Below are 25050 nucleotides of genomic sequence, written 5' to 3' on the forward strand. Positions count from 1 at the left end.
TTCCATGCCGTCCATGGGAGGGGTGCGTCACTTGAGTGGGTTGAGTCACTGACGTGGTCTTCCTGTCTGGGTTGGCGCCCCCCCTTGGGTTGTGCCATGGCGGAGATCGTTGTGGGCTATACTCGGCCTTGTCTTTGGACGGTAAGTTGGTGGTTGGAGACATCCCTCTAGTGGTGTGGGGGCTGTGCTTTGGCAAAGTGGGTGGGGTTATATCCTGCCTGTTTGGCCCTGTCCGGGGTATCATCGGACGGGGCCACAGTGTCTTCTGATCCCTCCTGTCTCAGCCTCCAGTATTTATGCTGCAGTAGTTTATGTGTCGGGGGCTAGGGTCAGTCTGTTACATCTGGAGTATTTCTCTTGTCTTATCCGGTGTCCTGTGTGAATTTAAATATGCTCTCTCTAATTCTCTCTTTCTGTCTTTCTCTCGGAGGACCTGAGCCCTAGGACCATGCCTCAGGACTACCTGGCATGATGACTCCTTGCTGTCCCCAGTCCACCTGGCCTGCTGCTGCTCCAGTTTCAACTGTTCTGCCTGCGGCTATGGAACCCTGACCTGTTCACCGGACGTGCTTGTTGCACCCTCGACAACTACTATGATTATTATTATTTGACCATGCTGGTCATTTATGAACATTTTAACATCTTGACCATGTTCTGTTATAATATCCACCCTGCACAGCCAGAAGAGGACTGGCCACCCCTCATAGCCTGGTTCCTCTCTAGGTTTCTTCCTAGGTTTTTGGCCTTTCTAGGGAGTTTTTCCTAGGGAGTTTTTCCTAGCCACCGTGCTTCTTTCACATGCTTTGCTTGCTGTTTGGGGTTTTAGGCTGGGTTTCTGTACAGCACTTTGAGATATCAGCTGATGTACGAAGGGCTATATAAAAATAAATTTGATTTGATTTGATTACCCGTACATGTCACGTGAAATATGAGCATAATACTGATTAACTACAGAGCTGAGTGTCAGAACAGCTTGTTGTGACTGAATCAACAAATTTTTGGTGTAATTTATGATTACTAATTCACAGTGGTGTGAAGTACTACTTAAGTAGTTTTTTGGGGGGTATCTACTTTACTATTTATATTTGACAACTTTTACTCCACTACATTCCTAAACAAAATAATGTACTTTTTACTCCTTACATTTTCCCTGACACCCAAAAGTACTACTTACATTTTGAACGCTTAACAGGACAGGAAAATTGTCTAATTCACACACTTATCAAGAGAACATCCCTGGTCGTCCCTACTGCCTCTGATTTGGCACTCACTAAACACAAATGCTTCATTTGTAAATGATGTCTGAGTGTTGAAGTGTGCCCCTGGCTATTCGTTAATTAAAAAATCAAGATCATAGTGCCATCTAGTTTGCTTAATGTAAGGAATTTCAAATGATTTATACTTTCACTTTTGATACTTAAGTATATTTTAGCGATTACATTTACTTTTGATACGTAAGTACATTTAAAGCCAAATACTTTTACTCAAGTATTATTTTACTAAGTGACTTCCACTTTTACTTGAGTCATTTTATTTTAAGTTATCTTTACTTTTACTCAAGTATGACAATTGGGTACTTTTTCCACCACTGCTAATTCATACGGGAAAAAGATACATTTGACAGATCTCACTTCTAATTGTAGGCATGCACTCAGTATTGCCTTCATTTGTTTGAGAGGCCCATTCAGACTGCTAATTAATCTACTGTTGGCTGACTATCTCCTTGGTAACAGAATGTAAACATTCTAGCGACACTGCACAGGGAAGGAGAGCAGACATACACTGAATAAGCTGTTTAAACTAGAAGGAAGTTTACTTATAAAACAGCTGCTATTAAAATGCAGAACATTATATTTGTTTGTCAAAGAACATTGGAGTAAATGTGAAGCATGAAAATTGGGCAAAGGATTGAGGAAGATATTTCAAAGTCGGAGACCAAGAGTACTGAAGGTGAGTAAAGTTGTTCATTTCACTCAACTGCTGCTTTTCTTTTTCAAGACTTCTTGCTTTAACTATGTCCATTCTGACTGAAACCTGTAGTACTATTCCATTAATTGGTTCTAGAATGCTAATCTGTAAAGAACTCCCAAAATGGTTTAAATGACTGGTTGTCAGTCATGAATCCACTAGGACGCTGGTTAATGTTCCAGAGATGAATAGTTATTATTATGATGCCAGTCAGGCCTGTGGTTTGAATTAGTTCTAGTACTCTCTCATTAACTCGTCATTGTCTAAGTCACATCATGAGTCAGTTTTTGTGTCCCTAATGGCACCCTATATCATTGTTTCCCAACCCCAGTCCTTGAGTACCCCCAACAGCACACATTTTTGTTGTTGCCCCAGACAAACTCACCCAATTCAACTCATTGAGGACTTGATGATTAGTTGACAAGTTGAATCAGGTGTGCTTGTCTGGGGCTACAACAAAAATGTGTACTGTTGAGGGTACTATATACAGTGCCTTCAGACTTGACTTATTCCACATTTTGTTGTGTTATAGCCTGAATTCCAAATTGATTTAAACATATTTTTTTCTCATCCATCTACCCACTATATCAAATAATGAATGTTAAAACATGCTTTTAGAAATGTTAGCAAATGTATTGGAAATTAAATACAGAAATATCTCATTTACATAAGTATTCACACCCCTGAGTAAATTCATGTTAGAATCACCTTTGGCAACGATTACAGCTGAGTCTTTCTGGGCAAAAGCCTTATTCATATTGGCAGGTTGAAGTGACTCAAGTCAAACTTGAGCCATGTCACCAAATTACTGTTGTCTGAACTCTGAACACACACAAATCCAATTTGGTCGCTTGTAACTTGCTGTTTGGACAGTAATTATTCCAAAACGGATTTGAAAAACAGAACTGATTTGAGCACTAAGGCCTGTAGTGTGAACAAGGCAAGAGCGTTGCACATCTGGATTGCGCAACATTTGCTCATTATTCTTTTCAAAATTCTTTAATCTCTGTCAAATTGGTTGTTGATCATTGAAAGACCATTTTCAGGTCTTGCCTAAGATTTTCATGCAGATTTAAGTCAAAACTGGAACTCGGCCACTCAGGAACATGCACTGTCTTCTTTGTAAGCAACTCCAGTGTAGATTTGGCCATGTGTTTTAAGTTATTGTCCTGCTGAAAGGTGAATTCATCTCCCAGTGTCTGGTGGAAAGCAGACTGAACCAGGTTTTTCTCTAGGATTTTGCCTGTGCTTAGCTCTATTCCGTAAACATTTTTAATGTGAAAAACTCCCCAGTCCTTAACGATTACAAGCATACCCATAACATGATGCAGACACCACTTGAACATATGTAGAGTGGTATTCAGTAATGTGTTTTGGATTTGACCCAAACATAACACTTTGTAATCATGACAAAGTTAATTTCTTTGCCACATTTTTTGCATTTTTACTTCAGAGGTTTATTGCAAACAATGCATGTTTTGGAATATTTGTATTCTGTACAGACTTCTTTCTTTTCACTCTGTCATTTAGGTTAGTATTGTGGAGTAACTACAATTTTGATCCATCCTCAGTTTTCTCCAATCACAGCCATTAAACTCTGTAACTGTTTTAAAGCCACCATTGGCATGGTGAAATCCCTGAGAGGTTTCCTTCCTCTCTGGCAACTGAGTTAGGAAGGATGCCTGTATTTATCTAGTGACTGCGTGTATTGATACACCATCCAAAGTGTAATTAATAACTTCACCATCCTCAGATGGATATGCAATTATTCCATTTTATTTTCACCCATCTATCAATAGGTGCCCTTCTTTGTGAGGCAGATAAAGACATTTCAGCTTTTAATTTTTTATTATTTTGTAAAAGTGTCTAACAACATAATTCATCACTATGGGGTATTATGTGTAGGACCGTAGTGCATTACTTTTGACCAGGGGCCCTGCATCAAAAGCAGTACACTGTATAGGGCCCTCAAACACAACTCTGGACATCAAAGCCAGTTCCACTGCTTTTTTCATTGTTCCCCTCTAATTTAGAGGGGACTCCAGGTGCGTGCAATTAATTATCAGGTAGAACAGAAAACCAGTAGTTTCCAGACCATGTAGGGTAAGCGTTTAATACCCCTGGTATAGGGGATAACAGGCTATCATGTGAGGCAGTCATTCTCTGATACACATGATACAGTAACGAGAGGAAATGTCCTCCACTCCACTGTCCCTCTCCTAATAGAACTTATTATATTATAGTAATTATTATAAGCATGTGCGCTAGATTGTGTTGGAGTGAAAGCCTACTGGACGGTAGCTCTAAAGGAACAGGGATGGAGAGCCCTAGAGGCTTGCATCAACATTCAACACAAACATACTGAAGCCCCACATCATACGTGGAGGGACCAGATCTTGAAAGAAGAGAGTAACCACGTACGAAGTGTCCACAGCAAACAAACCAAGCTGAAAGGCAGCAAGTTACAGAGCAACAAAACAACCTTCACTGTTATCTCTTACATTCATCCTTCTGGCTTCTATTCACACCAACTTGTCAACAGGACCCTTGTGGATGATGGAAAGTAGTGAGAGAAGGGGTCTGGGGGCTGGTATTGAGCTGCTGAGGGGAGAGCTGGAGGTGGTAGGCCTGGGGCTGGAGGAGCTGGGAGATTGTCCCTGGGAGGAGGTGGATGTTCCCCGCATGGAGGGGGGCTGTACTCCCCTTATCACTGCCTGCCAGAGGGGCTTGACTGAGGTAAGCACCATTGGGGGAGGGGAATTTGGTTCAAGGGGAGGTCTGTCTGGTAAGTTAGTCTGCTTCAGAGACCCTTTGACTGAACTGATAAGATGTGATTAGTATTCTTATTGTTAGTGAAAAAGCCTATATATTTGAATGGAAACACAGCATGGCTGATATGCTTTATACAGACTTTGTTCTGTTTATGTGGTTGCACGTTTATTAGTCTTGCACATTGTAATCTATATTCAACAAAAGCATCACTGTGTGAATGAAGGAATATTTAAATCAAAAACAGATTAACATACTGTGAGGATGTGAACAATCCATTTAAACACAGGAAACACAGAAAAAATTCTAGACTATTTATTCCTCTCAGCGTTACAGTGACATTACTCATCAGTTGAATTTTTTCTTCCCAATAACAATAACACGGTGTCATGTGACATTGAAGGGGGGGGGGGGGGTGAAGACCCATGATCATTCTCTGGAGATACACTATCAAAACAACCACAATACTTTTTTAGTACTGTGTCTAAGGCCACAGGGGAAACAATTGATTGCATGTGTCCCAGGAGTTGGGTCTTTACGGCTTTTGTTTTGACTCTGTATGATTTAACAGATTTCACTGTTGCCAAAGCAAAACATGGCATTGTACTTTGTACACTGAGAAAACATGCAATAAACCCCATACTATTATGTTGGCTATCGTTTACTTGACCTTTGCCATTTTGAAATAGTGGACCAAAGCATGTCATTAACCCTACCCTACCAATAAAACATAGGGGGGGGGGGTATTTTAATGTAAATTTTGTTGTCAGGTTGTACACTTCCTTCTGAAAAGAGGAGCCGATGTGACTCTGTGCAACCATAGCAACCAGACACCACTGCATGTGAGTCTTCCAGTCCTCCAGGAGGTGCTGTTATCAGCCATGTTCAGGGCTCTGCCCCACCAGACCCAGCTCCTCCAGGCTGCCTGGCAGGGAGACCTCCACTCCCTGCAGCACCTCCTGGTAAGTCCGCCTCCCCCCAAAACTCCTTTACAATGTCTCACCATAGACCACACACACACGCGCGCACAAGCACACACCAAGCGAGCACACAGTCACTGCCACCGCCACTGATATCACTCCCAACGCCCTTTACATTGTGTAACTGGAAATGTGATACACAACATCAGGTGCTTGTCTAACAACGGGGGTAGGCTAGAGTTTAGATTAGCACAAAGGACAGCATTGTGTGGATGCAGCCGAAGCAGCTATGAGCATTCCATCTGTAATCATCTCCAGCACATTTCTCACTTGACCTATCTTTGTTCGTAATGTGTAACTCTCAGGCACCAGTGCTGAGCCTATATCTCAATGTCTGTGTGTGTTGCAGGCCCAGACTGACCTAGTGGACGTGAACACTCAGAACCGCGACGGGCTGACCCCTCTAATACTGGCTGTGAGGGACGTCGACCTGTTTGAGGAGCTGGACGTCCGGTTGCCATGGGAATACAGACCTGTGGAGGTGGTCAGGGAACTGCTGGCTCTCTCAGCGTAAGGAAACCAGCAGCAATGACAAAATCGCTTTGGTTTTGTTATTACAACAGCCTAAAACCTTACATTATTATAGAACCTTATTGCAAAATGACCTTATTATTACTGCAATACAATTTTATTACAATCTTATAACATAATAATATATTCCACCTCCCAAGCTAACAACTTCCTTGTTCCATAACAGCACTCACAAATACTTTTTCACATTGCCCCTGCATTTTTATTGGTCTATATGCTGCCTTCCGCTCTATAAATGATGTTAATTATTCTCCCTCTTTCCAAACAGTGACCTGGGGGTGTGTGATGTCAACGGCTGTTCTGCTCTTCACTATGCTGCTCAGATAGAGAGCCCCCTGAAGGACGAACTCATCTACATGATGGTTGAGTCCCTCAGACAGCCAGGTATAACATGACTTGCAACCAAGATGGTCAGACAATGTTGTTACTACAGTTACTGCTGTGTAATTACCAGACATGACTTTCAACCAAACAAATCCAACATAACACAATCCCGATTGTTGGTATGGTTTGATATATTCTCTGTTTACATTTGAGGATATTCCAGGGAAATACTTCTCTATCCAAGTACAAACCATGTGATCTGTTTGTTATACACATACTTGTACCACACCAAATCTGCTTGTTTGTGGCAGTTCGTTCTTATGACATCACAGCACTCAAGTCATGTGCAACATGATGCCTTTAAAGTTTTCCTCTAAAGTAGATTTTTTCAAATCGATACTGACAGAAACGCAATATGGATTTGACTTATCTATTAGCTTAGTGTATAGCACAGGAGGCTGCTGAGGGGAGAACTGCTCAAAATAATGGCAGAAACAGCACAAATGGAATGGCATCAAACACATGGAAACCATGTCTCTGATACCATTCCACGTATTTCGCTCCAGCCATTACCATGAGCCCCTTCTCCCTAATTAAGGTGCCACCAACCTCCTGTAGTGAATAGTATTGATTTAGTCGATCCGTGCAGTGTGTACTTGCGTAATCAAATGTTTTCCTGAGCTTGGAGGAGTGGTCAAAGCCAGCACTCATATGGGAAATCCTAGTGAATTCCTGAGGGGCTGAGTGTGTGAGAGGGCCTTGTTTCCTCTTGTGCTCAATGACTCCACACCTCCGTCTCATTCTGCCCTGGTCAACAAACAGCGCCCACACCCCTGGACCTGCAGTGCTTCCACCCTGATGAGCTGAGAGTAAACTCCCCCAGACCCTCTCCCTCTCTGACCGATGAGCTGAGAGCAACAAACTCCCCAAGCTCCTCTCCCTATCTGACCCAAAATGTCCTCATTCAGACTGCTGTCAGCACAGAGGTAAGTAAACGTCCGGTCGTACAGTTATGTAAGAAGTGTACAAGTCTGTAATTTTGTGGAGACCTACTTCATAATGTAATTTTGTTCACTGTCTGTTAACACATTTTAAGACCATCAAATATATTATTACAAGACAAGTTAGTTGTATTGCATTAACAAACAAAAAATGACTACATCATAGCTTCTTTCTCAAATGCATTAATTATTACTTAACCAAACAATGCCCAAATATCCTTAATCAATTAAAAGACTTAATCCATAGTGGCTCTTCCCCCAAAGCAATGGGGCCCAATTCACCAGAGACCTGAGTTAGATCAGTGTAATTGGCTGGTGGGGAGTCCGTGTTCTGACTAGCTGACTCTTAGATATATCCTGACTTTGCTTTGAAGTGGCCTTAACAGGTAAGACAAGGGCAGGGAGCGCAGCTGGCTACTGTCTGGTGTCTAATGACCCAGCCCACTTATTGAATAGAGGAAAAGCAGATGGTTGAAAGAGGCTATCCCAGGGGCACACAAACATAGCAGACTGGGCACTAATGTGAAGCTATATAATATTTTAGGGCCCCCCCCCAGGGAAATTAAATGGGGGGGGAGTTGTTCATTATAGGCTCTGAGATAAATTTCAGTTGAACATAACAACCACTAGCTACAACAGTCACCATCGTCCTCCTAACTACACTTAGGACAGTGATATCATAGATATGTTTGTGGATACGTGCCAAATGCCACAGGGTTCAAGGCTACTTATGATCATTCTTATTTTCCCATTGTAGGATTTGCTGGAGTCTCCAGAGTGCGTTCTTTTATCCGACCATCATAAAGCCATCAATCAAGGTAAGCTATATTTCCCTATTGTGCACTGTCACCTACAGTAGGTAGGGTCTTGGACAGTGACTCCTTGTGTCTCTGGTCTGTGTGCCCTGTTGGCTCTACACAAGACCACCCCCTCCTCCCAAACACACCCTTCCCCTCTCTTCACACAATGGGCCTATCCCACAAAGAGACAGCCACAAAGGCCAGCCCTGCCATGGCCCAAGCTGATTGGGTCAGTGTGCTAAATCACTCCCCTCAGGGAGACACAATACAGACTCCCAGCTGGAAACCTTCCTGACTCCTGTCAGAAACACACAACAGAACAGAGTAGCTCAGAGAGCGAAAACGAGAGCGAGCGAGCTAGAGGTGTACAGCCCCTCTCAATCTCATTCTGTCATATAATCTGAGGAGGCTGAGATGAGGGTAGATTGGATTAACTGGCTCAGAAACAGGTAACGTCTATTGTTTCTTATGTTGTTCTCCAACCACTTTGTTTGGAAAGTACTGTAAATGCTAAATGTAATTTGTAGTTTTCTGCACATAGGCTGTGTATAGAAACAGTTGTGTAAAAACAATGTGTAAATAGTGTAAAATGTTTGGCATTATGCAGTGATAATAAATTGTATTATTGGTTCATTTTGATCTTGGTGAAATTCTACTGAGTTTATCATAAACAGTGTCATGGTGGAGCATCTGGGATCCAGAGTGGCGCAGCGGTCTAAGGCACTGCATCTCAGTGCAAGAGGCATCACTACAGTCCCTGGTTCGAATCCAGGCTGTATCACATCCGGCCGTGATTGGGAGTCCCATAGGGCGGCGCACAATTGGCCCAGCGTCGTCCGGGTTCGGCCGTCATTGTAAATAAGAATTTGTTCTGAACTGACTTGCCTAGTTAAATAAAGGTTAACTGGAAGAAAAAAAATCGGATTTGTCAGTGAACTGTTGTGATACTGAATGCTATCCTACGTGTAACAGAGGAACCATTCACTGTTGGCTTGGGACTTTTGCTGTTGACACACAGTAGCAGTAATGTCCCTGCTGTATGTGAAAGGTACATCAACCCCTACTGACCTCAGGCTGTGTTGGGTCCTGTAGATAAGGGGCTCTCCCTCTCCTTCCAGAGCGCCATGGATACTCTGATGGACATGAGGCAAGCCTACCAAGATCTGGGGAAGGGTAGCAGGTGGGCTCGCACACACGCTCCATGTTAATTAGAACGGCTATAAATTAATACAACAATACAGTAACCACAGAGCAAATTGACAGTCAGGAACACACCCAAACACCAACACCTGTTCATACAGACACACACAAACACTTATGCACACATCCTTGCAATTAACAAGCACTCTCACACACATGAACAAACAAATCCACCGTATGCTAGTCCCTCCTCCTTGTGTGTACTTCAACCCCCCTTCCACACCTCCCTCTCACTTACATAAATACAGAATAAGAAGCATCCAGTTACACGGTCAGGCCAGCACTCATCATGTCAAGGGCATGCCAATCTCCCCAAACAGAGAACAGAGGGAGACCGAGAGAAACAGAGGGAGGGAGGGAGAAACCGAGGGAGAGTCTACTTTGCTTTCTGAAACAGATCATTGTCTGTAGGGCTCTTACTGCTGAAAGAGGTCCAAAGGGATCTTGGGAGAATAAACCCCTTTGAAAAGTTCTCACTTTACAGCATCAGCCCCTGGCCAGCGTCCTTCTGCTGTGCCCTCTGTCTTGCGTCCACACAGAACAGAGAAAGTGCAATTGAAAGGGACAGTGTTCATTATTAGGACATTATATAAGATTACCCTTCGTCTCGGCTCCAGGTTTTGTGAATTATAGATGATTTTAATGAACCAAATTATTTTACCAAGATTACCTGTGAGAGCATTGTGAGGTGTAAAGGATTTATTCTCAAATCTAATTTGTTCTCTCTTCAGTCAAGGTTCGTCTCTACCCAGTCTGTGGCTCAGAGCCATACACTTAGACAAACTGGATCCTACACCGGGGCTGTTGAAGACCACAGGAAGCTCCTCCTGCCTGCCTGTTCCCCCCAGGCTCAGATGTGAAGCTGTGGCCCCCAGCCCGGTGACCCCTCACCCAGCCCAGCTGAGCCAATCTGCCCCCGGTCTATTGGAGCCTCTCCTGGACTCCAGCTCTCTGGTCCAGGCCCGAGTCCACATCCAGAACAGTTAGTAATATAATAATCCTATGTCTGCTCAAGGCTTAGAGGACAGTATAAGGTCAGCATGTTGTTGATTAATATGTTTAGGTAAAGGTCATGCTCATGAATGTGTTTAGAGAAGTACTCTTTGTTGAGGAAATGAGTTACATCATTTTGTGTTTGTAAAGCTTGGCACGTTCTTGTCTTGCAGGGCTTGGGTGTGGTGAAACGGAGAAAAAAAGCAGTGGTCGAAAGGTAGGTCAACTCAAATAAATCATGTTTTATTCGTACATCACATTTTCATACAGCTTCCTTAGTTTGTAAAACCACCTGTAATCTGCTATTTATCCACCTTTGCCTTTTCCAATCATCTCTGTCCAGGGCTCCTTCCCTGCCCTGCTTCCAGGCCCCATCAGGACCCCCAAGCTGTTAGCCCCTCTGGAGGGGAGGCATAGAAACGGAGGAGTGCTGCCCGGCCTGAAGCACCCTTCTCCCCTAAAGCCCATCAGCCTCGTGCCCCTGATGCCCCTGACCTCCATGTCCTCCATGACCTCCAGGCTGAGGAGGGAGAGGCTGGCCAGGACCAGGGTGAGCCCCAGAGGATCCCCAGGCACCAGGGAGGGCAGCTTCAGTAGCCAATCCTCCATCGACCTGGAGGTAGAGGTGGATGACAATAAGAGAGACTTAAGAGACATAAGTGAGACTACAGCAAAACAACACGCTGGAGAGACTTTTGAGGGAAGGTTGCAGTTGGATCTAGACTCATCTGGAAAGTTTCATGTTGGAGATTACAGTGAGGAGAACGCAGACCATAGGAATAGGGAGTCGACAAGACATCAGGGTGCCTTTCCTAGGGATAACAAGGAGGGAGTATCTATCAAATCTGACCCTGGAGAGAGAGGGTACAAAGCAATAATTGAGTTGAGGCACCAACTTAACACCGATTTGACGAATTTCAAAGATGTTAACAGCACTTCATGCTCTGAGAGGGACTGTGAGGGTGAGGTTGTGGCAGTGGAATGGACAAAGGTGATGTGCTCAGGGGGTCTCTCAAAAGAGATCACAAGTACTGAGCCAACTACCACATGCCCCTTTGCATCTAAAAATGGAAACAAAGATATTCAAGTTGATGACAATGCAAACACTAGTGTTGTGGATAACGCCAAGTATCAATGTCTTCCTTCTACTGTGAATGTCACACTACCTGAATTAAACCTTCCTACAGAGAAAAAGATCAAACCTATCAAGCCTGCCAAGAACAAAGAGAGAAGAGGCAGCACTAGTGTCCAAATCAATCAGTCTTTCAACGTCTTGGCACACAAAGATCACATTCGGGGGAACAGCAAGTCCAAAAGCAACCTGAGGACTTCACCCATTCCTTCACAAGTCAAAGGCAAAGTCAGAAAACCTCCTGATCTCATCGTCAGTGGGATAATCTCTACAAAGACTGGTCAGAAAAGCACAGACTCAACCTCTGTCAGAACGAGGGTTACAGAGCCCGTACAGCCAAGCTGCAAAAGGCTAAACAACGACAAAAAGGCACTTAAAATAAAAGTCCCTTGTCAGAAACATATTCAGCAGAGGGAACCGAAAAGTGCCAGACAAGCCAAGACTGGGTCACAACTGGGGACCCTGAGGGCCAAGTCAGCCGTGGACTACATCACGTATAGTGATATCTTCCAGGAAATCAACACCGGGGATGAGGGACCAGTCATCTATGAGATGTTTGCCGGCCCGGTGTTTGACAACATAAGAGTTTCCAGTTCATGTGAGAGGACCAGACAGGTCCAGTCTGCCCCATCTAGGAAGACCCAAACCCACAGGACCAAACACAAATGCCCTAAACCAATGGAGAGCATAAGAGTGAGGCGAAGCCCAGTGGACAAGGCCAAGCAGAGGAAGAACAGGGCTATTAGGCCTATATCCAGGGGAAAGTCGCATCTGACGCCTATCGCCATCACGGATGACAAAGACGACGTGGTGGTTATTTCTGGGCTCGACTGGCAAATCCACATCCAGACTAAGACTGAGCTGGTCCTCGGTAAATATGGAGAAGAGACCGTCTCTCCCAGCACACCAGAGGTTCAGGAGGTGGACCATATGTTGTCACTGTCAGTGATAGAAGAAGTGCTGTCTATGTCCAGCCATGCGCCAAACCCACTAATCTCTCACCACCGGCCGAGAGACAAAACCTCTCCCAGTCAGACAAAGACTAAACTCACATCTCATTCTGACCCAGATGATGATCACCTCCATGTGCTGCACAATAGGGGACCCATGGGGAACAACATGTCAGAAAATGAGAAAAACAAGGCAAATCACTTGGACCATTCATCCACCCCATCCGATTGCCCAGTGCAGCCTAAGATCAACACCTGGACCTCAGGTAGCTGTGACAGCAGGACAGTGTCCCCTGTGTTCCAGAAGTTTCTGGATGATGTGGGGGAGGGACCACTGACCGATGACCTGCTCCGTTGTCTGGCAGAAGAGCTGATATCACTGGATGAGAGAGATGGTGGATGTCCAGAAAACAACTGTGACTCAGACCAGAGGGAATTCAGAAACGATTCTGAGCTGAGATGTGAGAAGTCATTACCGGGGGTAAGTTGGCACTAGTGGAGTACCTACACCAATTACAGCTAATCATATATACACACACAAATACTTGTGGTTATGTGTGTGTAACTTCCTACCCTGTGCCCCGTCCATTAGGATATTACATCACCTGGAGAAGTGCTCAGTGGGTCTGGGTTGGTAGTGGATGATGCCATCACCTGGAGGAAAGGAGAAGTGCTGGGCAGAGGAGCTTATGGAACTGTGAGTATGTCAGCTTCTCAATATGCCTTGGAGAAAAGGAAAAGTTACATCACAGAAAAGAGAACCAATCATGCCAACACCCAAACCTTGCTATAGTTGTATAATCCCATATCAATACAAGGCTACCTTCATTTTATAGATATTCAAATGAAACAGTCTCAAATTAGCACCCGAGCCTGTCTGTAATAGGAATTTTAAATAAGTTTTGTCTTTAAATCCTAAAACATCATATTTACGCTGGTTTTAGGTGTTCTGTGGACTGACCAGCCAAGGCCAGCTGATAGCCGTAAAACAGGTGGCCCTGGACGCCTCAGACCTCGAAACCGCAGACAAGGAGTACAACCGCCTACAGGAGGAAGTAGACCTCTTAAAGAACCTCCATCACAGCAACATTGTGGGATTTCTGGGCACCTCTCTGCGGGACCACCTGGTCAGCATCTTCATGGAGTATGTCCCCGGAGGCTCCATCGCCAGCGTGCTCCACCGCTTTGGCCCCCTTCCGGAGCGTGTCCTGGCCCTGTACACCCGTCAGATCCTGGAGGGGGTGTCCTACCTGCACCTCAACAGGGTCATTCACAGGGACCTGAAGGGGAACAACGTGATGTTGATGCCTACGGGAGTAGTCAAGCTGATAGACTTCGGCTGCGCCCGCCGTTTGAGTTGCCTCACTCACACACACAGTCATAGTGACCTCCTGAAATCGGTGCACGGCACGCCCTATTGGATGGCGCCAGAGGTAATCAACGAGACGGGTCACGGCAGGAAGTCGGACATCTGGAGCGTGGGGTGCACAGTGTTTGAAATGGCCACGGGGAAGCCGCCACTGTCACACATGGACAAGATGGCAGCGCTGTTCTACATCGGGGCGAGGCGAGGCCTGATGCCCTCGCTGCCTGACAGGTTCTCAGAGGACGCCAGGGATTTTGTTCAAGTCTGTCTGACCAAGTGAGTTGATTTACAATTCTGTACTACATAACACTTTTAAAGGCATAGTTCAACTGAATGACTGGATGTTTCCTTACCTTGAACGTGGTCTCCAAATATGAGGATTGGGATCTACACTCTGGGTTTATATAGAACGCTACGAAGGCTAAAGTAAAAGTGTGGATTAACATTTCAGTAATTTAATTAGATCAACAATTACTAAGTCAAAGATGAATGTGACAACTCACCAACAGTCAGTAAATCATGGTAATAAAAGGGCATGCAAGTTGAATAACATTCTGTCCTCTTTGCAGTGACCAGAAACAGCGCCCGTCTGCAGAACAACTATTGGACCACCCTTTCATTCCTAACAATGTGATCTTAGTTTAGGACCTACACTCAAAGTTGTTAGGAAATAGCGCCAGAAGTGCCAATCAGGAACACCTATCAATCATTTATATAACATGTCCAAATTGTATATTTAAATTCCCTTTCAAATGTATTGCTTGAAACTTAGATACATTCCCTAGGCTATTGCAAATAATTCCTTGAATTTTTGGGCACCTTTGATACAAAGAGCATTTGTCAAACATATTGCATCCATACTTTTCATATAGCATACAGTAAATACCAATCATACAACATGGGTCATGTTTTAAGGTAGTGGTAACCGTAAGATTTATTTGTAGAACAAAAAAAACAAAAATGGATGTCACGGTTTGCATTTGCCTTCTTGTTGAGACCAAACCACTGTAATAATGTCTGTGCCCAAGAATATAATCACTATCAGTACTGGGGAAATATACCATCTTGGCCTCAATACAAACTGTCTGCACACTGAAATAAAGGACTAACCAGTCAAAGAACAGTTACTATTGTGTGTCCAGAATTGAGAACGATATACTCCATATATATATTAGGAAACTGACCCGTTAGAGAACAAACAGCCTACAAGCCACCGTACTGTATCAACACTGATGGAACGTTAAGCCCTACAGCCTTTACTGCTAGCCTGGTCCCAGATCGGTTTGTGCTCTTGCCTACTCCATTGTCAAGCCATATCAATTACATAAGGAGTTGGCAAGAGAGCAGAAAGACTGGCATCCAGGCTACTTTTCTGCTGTTGTTTTCTTTCACCAAACATAAACAATACTACATTACTTACCTACAGCTTTGTATCTATGGGCTATAGCGTCAAGCCAAGTAACAATTTTGTGTAAATGCTCTTCACAGCAAAGGTTAGGCATGTAAACGTTATAGCACTATTATTATTGTCCTCTTCTCATGTATGTCTTTAGTTTTTTTGTGTGAGGCAAAGCCTTTGGCATCCAGCTTAAGGTAATCTTGGAAGTCCAAAAAAAAAAAAAAGTGTACAAATTGCATTGCCTCTGACAACATGCCAGGTGGTTGGTACTGTTTGTAGGGTCTGGATTGGCTGAGTTGGAAAGGTCGAAGTTCAAGTGCCATCTCCTGGCAGCCAGCCATGTGTAATACAGGCTCTAAGCACAACACAGGAATGTGGCAGTCAGAATCACCGATGATAGGACTCCTACATCAAGTTACAATAGTATTTTTCCCCAATATATATATATATATCTTGTTATATAGTTACAAGCAGCTCCAAACCTGAGTATTTATGGTATAGCTTTTTAAACATACAAAAATGTATGTACATTTATCTTTACTTTCTGTAAACAGCGGTCAGCTTTCTGCGTTATCCCTTTGATGATTGCATGCAGATCCTACATACAGTATTCAGCATAAAAAAGGAAAAACTAATTCAAGAGAAATTAACAACTAAAAATCCAACTTCCATTGGCAGCCATGTTTGGCATGCCTTTACTTCTGTCTGAGCTAAGCCCCCTCCTGGCAACACGGAGGTCTACTTGACATGTTTTCTCACCAGAATGGATAACAGCTGTGACAATGCTGTTTAAATTATTATTTGGAAAAAAATATTCGAAATTGCACCTTTCGTGCCTTTTCAGTATTTATACTTTTTCCCCCTCCGAACATGGAGATTTAAACTCGGATGACCCCCCCTAACACTCACACACGTCCGCATTCCAAGACCCATCCTGAGAATATGGAGGACAAAGCAGCAATTACACATTGAAAAGGGCAGGACTATACCAGCACTGCCAAAAGATCAGATGATCAGGAAGCATTAATTTCTCATTTTTTTGCCTCAACCGTTGAAATGTCCTACACTTTCCGTTATATTTTTTACTTTACCTTCCTATGCTTTGCTACAAAGTGTTCATGAGTTAATTCCTTGGGCACTTGAGAGAATCGAGCATGTCAAAAGTGTTTGTAGTCTGCCCGATGGCAGAAAACGCCCGCACGGCTCCCTCAAGACTGCGGTTCTCCACTGGCTTCTTGTCCAGTTTCACTAGGGCGTTGAGATGTTCGTAGCCCACCTGGTATGTGACAGGGGGAGGAGGGGGGAAGGGAAGGTTAAAACCAGAGCTGTGACTGAGACGACACACACTGTGACTGAGACGACACACACTGTGACTGAGACGACACACACTGTGACTGCAGCTGAACAGAGGAACAATGAGAGGAGGAGGAACTACCTGCGCCGCCCTTGGAGCTTTTGCTCGTTTTGGAGGAGTGGTGGTTGTGGCTTGCGACGTGTGGGTGCCCCCTCTTGCGGGAGGAGCTGGAACCAGAGCTAGGGGCCATGCCCGCCACCCCCTCAACACCCCCCAGCCCTAGGGGTCTCCGGAGGACGGCTGGCCCGGCCCCCGCTGGCCCCTCGGGGACCCCTCGGCCGTTGCCACTGTGCTGTGCTGCATGAAGGTGAGAGTGGCCGTGCTGCTTGTGGTGGTGGCGGTGGGTTGAGTGTTCCCGGTGCTTCTCCTTGCTCACTAGCGGGCTGGAATGTTTGCTCTTGGCCCCGCCCTCATCAGAAGAGCTGTGGCGCTCCGAGGACACCTTGATTTTCATCTTCAGCTCCTCTTTGCTGGCCACGCCCCCCTGAGAAGGAACTGGAAGGCGGAGTTTGAGTGAGCCCCCCTTGTCCCGTTTGTCAGAGGGGACCTTGTCCTGGCCTGGCGTGGCCAGCTTCATTTTAAGAGGGGAGGCAGTGGTGCTGCTGCTGCTCCCAGGGTTAGGGTGGAGCTGCATGTGTTTCCTATGGTCTGATTGGACAGAGGAGGGTATATATGAGTCCCTGCCGTCAGGCTCGAAACTCTGCTGCTCTGCCCTGCGTTTATGCTGCACCGCCAGCTCAGCAGCGTGCTTCTCTCTATACTTGTCCAGGGACATTTTCTGAGCCGGCGGGGGCGGTGGAGGGAAAACTGGCTGCTGTTGCTTCCCCACACCCCCTGCCGACCCGACCTTATGTTCATGTTTAGTAGGGTTGAACTCTGTCTTATCTGGTCTGTTCGGGTTCATTGGAGCACCCTGCTGGAGGCCAAGTGCATCTGTTTTGAGGGAATAGCTTCCTCCCTCCAAGCGACCCCCCGTATCCTGGGGCCAGTCGCTGGGGGCTGTGAAGGTGTAGGAGCTGCCCTGCATGGACGCGATAGAGTCCAGGGAGAGGGGCCCACTGGCGTGCCCTGGCAGAGGGACAGGGAACGATGAAGCGGCCTTGGAGAAGGCTGAGTTGGAGACCCCAGGGATGGCATCTCCCAGGGAATGTTCGTGGACCAGGGAGGGTCCTGGGTAGGGGTCGTTTGCCTGAGAGCCATCTCCCTTGGTCTTCTTGGCAGCTTGCGTGGTCTGGCAAGTGGGAAAAGAGAAAGATGGCGTGAGGAGGCGATTTTGCGAAGGGCATTATATAAAACTGTACAGCCATAAAACTACACTGAATTAAAATCAGCAGACACAAGACGCTCTAGTGTTTAACGTGAGTAAGAGGTCTTAATAATTCACTGGTGAAAAACTGAAGCTTACCCTCCAATTTCGTATCCTCTTCAACCTGCTCGGTGTCTTCTCCAGAATCTGAAGGAACTCATGCGTCAGTTCTGAAGGCAAGGAAAGATCACACTTGGTTTTAACACCTAATTCATAGCAATGACATATCGCAAACATTTCTCATTGACGAAAACAAACTATTCTTCTAAACTAAACCACATTGTAACTGTGGCTTTTCGACTATGAGCATGAATCAAAATCAAATCCTCACCATCGAGAAGCTCCAGGGTGACAGAGTTGTCCACGTACTCCCACCAGTGTTTCCCGTCAGTGGAGACAGGGATCTCCCAGTTGGACCATTTACAGGCCAGGTGGATGCAGACGCAGGCGATTACTGTGGGCTTGTGTTGCAGGCAGAAGGTGGTGAGGTGGAGGCTGCGTGAAGAGAGGCCGGAGCACAACGGGTCACATGGACGAGAGGGAAGAAAAAACAAAGAGGGGAGGGGGGAACAACGTTAGTAACAGGTGCTTAGGGCTGAGGTAAAACATAGAACACACAGTATTAGAGAAGAATCATTATAACAGAAATGTTAGACCCAGATTGACACAGTTGCACACTTACCAAAATAACAAACAATGACTGACATGCAGAATAGACCATGAGTCAGTTTCACATTGTGGCTACCATCCTAGTGTTTACCACAAGGAGCTGCAGATATAGCAATAACTTCAATTCTAATTAAAAAGATGACTAGTATTTTTTTGTGTGTGGGGAAAGTGACCGAATTTCACCCTTTATTGAAACATCAACCGCCAATAAATAACACAGGAACATTTTATGGCAAAGTAAACTCAAGTTAATTCAAACACACTCAATCTGCATTCATCACTCATAACTAACTGGTTATGGTGAGACATGCATAGAAATGCCTTCTTCTGGTCAACTCTAGTGCAAGTTGGTTTGAGTTCTAAAGAAGCTGAGTAATAGAGAACTAGATCGAGCTACAATACTGAACCTTACAATATTTTCTAGCACAGAGAGCTAGATAGCCTACCATTTGAAAGACCGTGGTAAAAGCTGGATGGTAACCTTGTGTCACAACAAGTACAATGCCTGGACGCTAGACAAAACGCATATTATGGGGAAAAATGTTATCCATCTCCTGTATGACTGCGCTGCCTGAGACTAGTGCGCACACAATCCTGAAAAACAACAGATCAGAAGTTCCAGAATTCACCATGGTGACTAACCTTAGTATTTCTATGGTTTGAATTCTACAACAGACATTCCCATTCAAGTCAATTATATTTCTATGCTCCTACTTGCTGTGGCTGGTCATTGGGTTCAGTTCAGGCATTAAGGAGGCATTTATCCTCAAATTACAGCGATGTCTCAGGCACAGCGTCAACCTCTTATTCTCCTTGTTCACTGTCTATAAGCCTCTCCAGTTCTAACGTGTCAAACCCAGCCCAACAGGCCGCTTTTGGAACACAACGCTGTTTTTGATATTTGTTTCTATAAAAAAAGATATATATATATATATATATCCATACGATTGCTGAATCACAGCACCTTAATTAAGACTAGGCCTAACAGAAAAGCAACTATCAAAATCTGCGTCCAGACACTGTAGTTTGTTTTGAGGGCATTCAACAGTTGGAAACAAAAAGGCTCTAATTAAATCCCAACCCAACATGTCATGTTAAAAGTAACCCTTTAAGGACCTAGTTCTACGAGAATTTGCAGAACATGAACTGTGAAAGGTTGATTGTACGCGAAAAGCCAGAAACCAAGAATAATACGTATGATAATGGGCAGATGTGGCACCAAATCAGTATTTTACCATGCTAAGGTGTATGAAAACATGAATTCTCCTCTTCAAATCTAATAAAAACTTGCCATTTGAGCAGGTCCTTAATGGGTTAACATCAGAAATGTAAAATTGCCACTTCCATTTCTGTTTTATATACAAAACAGCGCATTCGGGAAGTATTCAGACCACTTGACCCTTTCCACATTGTTACGTTACAGACTTTTCCTAAAATGGATTAAATCATGTTGTTTTCCCTCTATCTACACACAATATCACAATGACAAAGTGAAAACAGGGTTAGAAATGTCTGCAAATTAATTCATTTAAAACAGAAATACCTTATTTACATAAGTATTCAGACCCTTTGCTATGAGACTCGAAATTGAGCTCAGGTGCATCCTGTTTCCATTGATCATCCTTGAGATGTTTCTACAACTTGATTGGAGTCCACCTGTGATCAATTCAATTGATTGGACATGATTTAGAAAGGCACACCTGTCTATATAAAGGTTCCACAGCTGACAGTGCATGTCTGAGCAAAAACCAAGCCATGAGGTTTGAAGGAATTGTCCGAAAGAGCTCAGAGACCGGATTGTGCCGAGGCACAGATCTGTGGAAGGGTTCCCAAAACAATTACTGCGTCATTGAAGGTCCCCAAGAAAAAAGTGGCCTCAAACATTCTTAAAAATGGAAGAAGTCTGGAACCACCAAGACTCTTCCTAGAGCTGGCCGCCTGGCCAAACAGAGGAATTGGGGGAAAAGGGCCTTGGTCAAGGAGGTGACCAAGAACCCGATGGTCACTCTGACAGAGCTATGGAGTTCCTCTGTGGCGATGGGAGAACCTTCCAGAAGGACAACCATCTCTGCAGCACTCCACCAATCAGGCCTTGATGGTAGAGTGGCCAGACGGAAGCCACTCCTCAGTAAAAGGTACGACAACTCTCAGACCATGAGTAACTAGATTCTCTGGTCTGATGAAACCAAGATTGAACTCTGGCCTGAACGCCAAGCGTCACATCTGGAGGGAACCTGGCACCATTCCTACGGTGAAGCACGGTGGTGGCAGCATCATGATGTGGGGGTATTTTTCAGCGGCAGGGACAGGGAGACTAGTCAGGATCGAGGGAAAGATGAATGGAGAAGAGTACAGAGAGATTCTTGGTGAAAACCTGCGTCAGAGCGCTCAGGGCTTCAGACTGGGGGTGAAGGTTCACCTTCCAACAGGACAACAACCCTAAGCACACAGCCAAGACAACACAGGCATGGCTTCGGGACAAATCTCTGAATGTCCTTGAATAGCACAGCCATTGCCCAGACTTGAACCTGATCAAACATCTCTGGAGAGACATGAAAATAGATGTGCAGCGACGCTCCCCATCCAACCTGACATAGCTTTAGAGGATCTGCGGAGAAGAATTGGAGAAACTCCCCAAATACAGGTGTGCCAAGCTTGTAGCATCATACCCAAGAAGACTTGAGGCTGTAATCGCTGCCAAAGGTGCTTCAACAAAGTCCTGAGTAAAGGGTCTGATTACTTACGTAAATGTGATACAACATTTTTTATTATACGTTTACAAAAATTTCTAAAAAACGGTTTTAGCTTTTATCATTATGGAGTATTGTGTGTAGATTGATGAGGAAAAAAACAAATTTCATCCAGTTTAGAATAAGGCTGTAACGTAACAAAATGTGGGAAAAGTCAAGGGGTCTGCATACATTCCGAATGCACTGTATATGATATCATTCCACTAAAAAGTATTTGGTTAACTGACTTAAAAATGTTAAACTTATGAAAATACTTAAAACTATTTTGTGAAATTGGAAAAATACAAATAAAAAGAAAATAGGGTATTGGTACTTACCAGGATGACTTCTACGTTATGTTTACATCTGTGTAATCTTTAGCTGCTATTCAGGCTACCAAAGTGTCTTTTTAGACATATGCACTTGTGTAACCGAGCAAACGTGAGGTTCTAGCGCACCACTACACTTCACATTGTGCATTCAACCCCACTGTGCCAACTCTGGTCCCTTGTACAATACACCGCACTGCAACCGGGGCCGGTACCGCCAAACGCCCCCAACCTGGGGGGCAAGGAGGGGGCTGGCGTCCCAGTAGCCACCGGCGCATAGAGGGCCGTTGGACACTGAAAGGGTACCCTGCATTAAAGGAAGCTATAGTGTGCAGTAGTCACAGTGCAACAAAGGAGGGTCAGGATAACAACCTGTTGGTAGCCATGAAATAGGAAGTCTGTGCCAGATCCTTGCTTGCTGCAAGTGAAAGAAAAAGAGGGTAAGTTTTTGCCAACCAGTAAGCTCCGATAAGGGTTATCATTAGAAGTTCACAAATTGTACATCATGTTTTGTGAACTTGAAGGTCAACAATGACTTGTTGCACAATCATTATGTCAGCATTATCTTCCCACCCACCCACATTAGAGGTTGGGTGGACTAGAGGGCATGAAAGAGCAAAGAAAGAAGCCTCTACCTCTCACTAGCTGGGAACATTTCACCACATCAGTGTGTGGATGTTCAATAGTTATTTCAAATCCTGGAACAAAATACATGACAGGTGAGTTTCAACAGTAACACAGTTTGTAGATTAAATGTATTAAAGTAATGTTCTATGGTTCTTCCCCTCTATTATTTATCACAAGAGCACAGTCAGGATAACATGTGGACTATGAAAGGGAGTTCTCATTTCTTTCCATCCAAATAAGGGTGAGTATATTGGTGTTGTATAATCGAAATGGCCAGATGGTGGCCACATAATTAGAGTATTTCGTAGTCATAGAGACCACAGATTGGAACATGCTTGGGACTGCTGTTTGCCAAGATCTGAAATTCATCATAACAGAAGAACATTTTGACCTGCGCGGGTACAATAGAATTATGACATTGAGGAATGATCAACATCTTACCATGACAAACCTAATTTAAACAGCCGGAAAAATGGCAATTCACCAATGCCTGGCAGCAATGAACCAACAGAATATTCAAACACTTTGTAGACAAGATCAAGCTCTCACTATACGCTCACTCCGTCAGACTTTACTTACCTAAAGTCTGCAGCACTATGGTTTCAAGTATCACCAGCTCTTGAGCTTGCTGGAGGTATGCCTGAAGTTCAATAGACAATCATTACATGACATTTATAATTTGTCTATCCATACCTCTATTTCAAAGCCCAATTCCAAACTGTAACAGTATTGTTTTCTTAGTGTTAGTGGTTTCAACTCAGTCTCACTACTAGGAATAATATTAGCACTCAGATCTTGCTGAGAGTGGACTGAGACATCAGTCTGACAAAGCCTGAAGATTGTCACCAGAGGGCGAATCTAGATTGACAAAGGAGAATATACGCTGAGTATACCAAACATTAGGAACACCTACCTAATATTGAGCTGACATCAATAAGGGACCATAGCGTTCACCTGGATTCGCTTGGTCAGTCTCATGGAAAGAGCAGATATTCTTATTGTTTTGTACACTCAGTGTATACTAACACTTTGTATAAACCTTTACACTCAAACCTCAATACAATCACACAAAAGAAAGTGTTCAAGCCATTGACAAGGTGGGAAGGGAAAATAAAACCTACAATACCCATACTACCCAGACTTACATTACTCTTTGTATCAAGTGGGGTCTCTTGAGGGTTTAGACAAGCATGGGCAACTTTAATAACATGCTCAAGTTTCCGAGGTTGCTCTTCAACTTTCGCAGCTAGGAATAAGGTGGTTGGAGAAATTATCTGTAACAAAATAAATTGATTTGAATATATTAATATGTAAACATGTTGCAAATTGTATGGAGAAAGCAGAGAGTCAGGCTGACTATAGATAATGAAGAAAATAAAATACTTACATTTCTGTGGAATTTGGTGAAAGAGTGGAACATATAAAATCTATGCATGTAAACAATTGCTGTATTTATTGTAAGTTGTGAGCTGGAGAAAATGGGTTAAGGAAATCAAATATATTTCAACTTGCCCTGTTTCACCAACTAGCTAAAATTATGTATTTTAGTCCACAGATCACAATTGCGTTTACAATCAGTCCAATTGTGATATTTTTTTTTGGTCCTTTGACCAATCAGATGAGCTTTAAAATCTGATGTGATCTTTTTTCCCCACTGATTTATCTTTTGTCCAATCACAATCGGGCTGCCTGTATAAACGCAGCCATTGTTATCCATGATATAAGCCATTCGTTAATTAAATCAAGTCAATGAGATGTGGCAACTCCTAATCATTTGATCCACGTTGTGTTGACAATGCTGGCTAGATACTAGCGATCTATTAGTTAAGGTACAGTAGCTACATACATTTTATCCAGTAAGCAAAATACTAACATGGCAACCGAAATTGACAAATACAACAATGCACGTTCTGCTTTACCTGATTGAACTTGCCCGCGCCAACTAGCGATAGATAGCAAGCTAAGCAACTTAGTCACAACGAACTAGCTAACTTGACAGGACCGTTCAATGCTACTATAGCTGGCAAGTGTTGGCATGCTGGGCAGCTATCACTTGTCTAAGCGAAGGAACTATGATTCATCATTAAACATCAGCGTTAGCTAACTAACATTTCAGTTATGGTAACTAACAAGTAGTGTGCTAGTTAGCTGCTAGCATGGCTAGTTTGCTAACTAGCGCCAGAGAGATGCCCTTTATGTTGAATGTAGGGTGATGTTTGCTAGTTAAACTTGGATGGATAATAACCGACACCACACTGGCACATTTTAAATGTTCTACTATGACAAAATAACGTCGAACATAACCTGCCTCTAGCGCGTGCCCCAGACACGGGCCTACAAAGAGCGCTATGTAAATCCTCCTTCCTTCGACATCTGATGACTGCAAGCTCGTATATAAAGGATACACGTTGAGTCTCTGGCCCATGTCTTGAATGAGGTTAGCCGCCTGCTGTCGGTAAGATAGCTCCCTGTCCGGATCCACTCCCGAACGGCGGGACGGCGTGGCTTCGATTTGCTCCCGGGTGAAAAACCATTTTGAAGAGGATCCCCGGCACGCCGCCATAGCTCTCCAGTTTTCACACAGCACACCAAGGACCGAATGGACGCATGCGCGGCACGTACC

General features: G+C 44.1%; 2 protein-coding genes across 4 annotated transcripts; one reads left to right on the plus strand and one right to left on the minus strand.

The window, feature by feature from the left end:
- The first annotated feature begins 1748 nt into the window (after positions 1-1748).
- map3k19 (mitogen-activated protein kinase kinase kinase 19) lies at positions 1749-15141 on the plus strand. 2 transcript variants are annotated; one of them, XM_014173459.2, is made up of 14 exons: positions 1749-1950; positions 4511-4704; positions 5508-5699; positions 6067-6227; positions 6517-6632; positions 7395-7558; positions 8331-8391; positions 9466-9553; positions 10305-10555; positions 10740-10783; positions 10910-13129; positions 13241-13345; positions 13593-14290; positions 14584-15141. In XM_014173459.2, exons 1-14 carry the CDS (start codon positions 1890-1892, stop codon positions 14657-14659), a joined length of 4431 nt encoding a protein of 1476 aa, XP_014028934.2. In that variant the 5' UTR covers positions 1749-1889; the 3' UTR covers positions 14660-15141. The 2 variants fall into 2 exon arrangements, with proteins under 2 accessions (XP_014028934.2, XP_014028936.2); XM_014173461.2 differs by lacking the exons at positions 1749-1950; positions 4511-4704; positions 5508-5699; positions 6067-6227; positions 6517-6632 and having other exon boundaries at positions 6709-7558; positions 9492-9553.
- On the minus strand, positions 14918-25050 carry LOC106586308 (cyclin-T2). 2 transcript variants are annotated; one of them, XM_014173462.2, is made up of 10 exons: positions 24833-25050; positions 23815-23896; positions 23573-23701; positions 23007-23067; positions 22436-22498; positions 22173-22218; positions 18405-18568; positions 18173-18243; positions 16849-17998; positions 14918-16689 (listed from the first exon to the last, which is right to left on the minus strand). In XM_014173462.2, the coding sequence occupies exons 1-10, from the start codon at positions 24988-24990 to the stop codon at positions 16622-16624; spliced, it is 1992 nt and encodes a 663-aa protein (XP_014028937.1). In that variant the 5' UTR covers positions 24991-25050; the 3' UTR covers positions 14918-16621. The 2 variants fall into 2 exon arrangements, 1 of the variants encoding a protein (XP_014028937.1); XR_001324169.2 differs by lacking the exons at positions 14918-16689; positions 16849-17998 and having other exon boundaries at positions 21810-22218.

Source organism: Salmo salar, chromosome ssa25 (genome assembly GCF_905237065.1).
Source record: "Salmo salar chromosome ssa25, Ssal_v3.1, whole genome shotgun sequence".
In the NCBI taxonomy this organism is placed as follows: domain Eukaryota; kingdom Metazoa; phylum Chordata; class Actinopteri; order Salmoniformes; family Salmonidae; genus Salmo; species Salmo salar.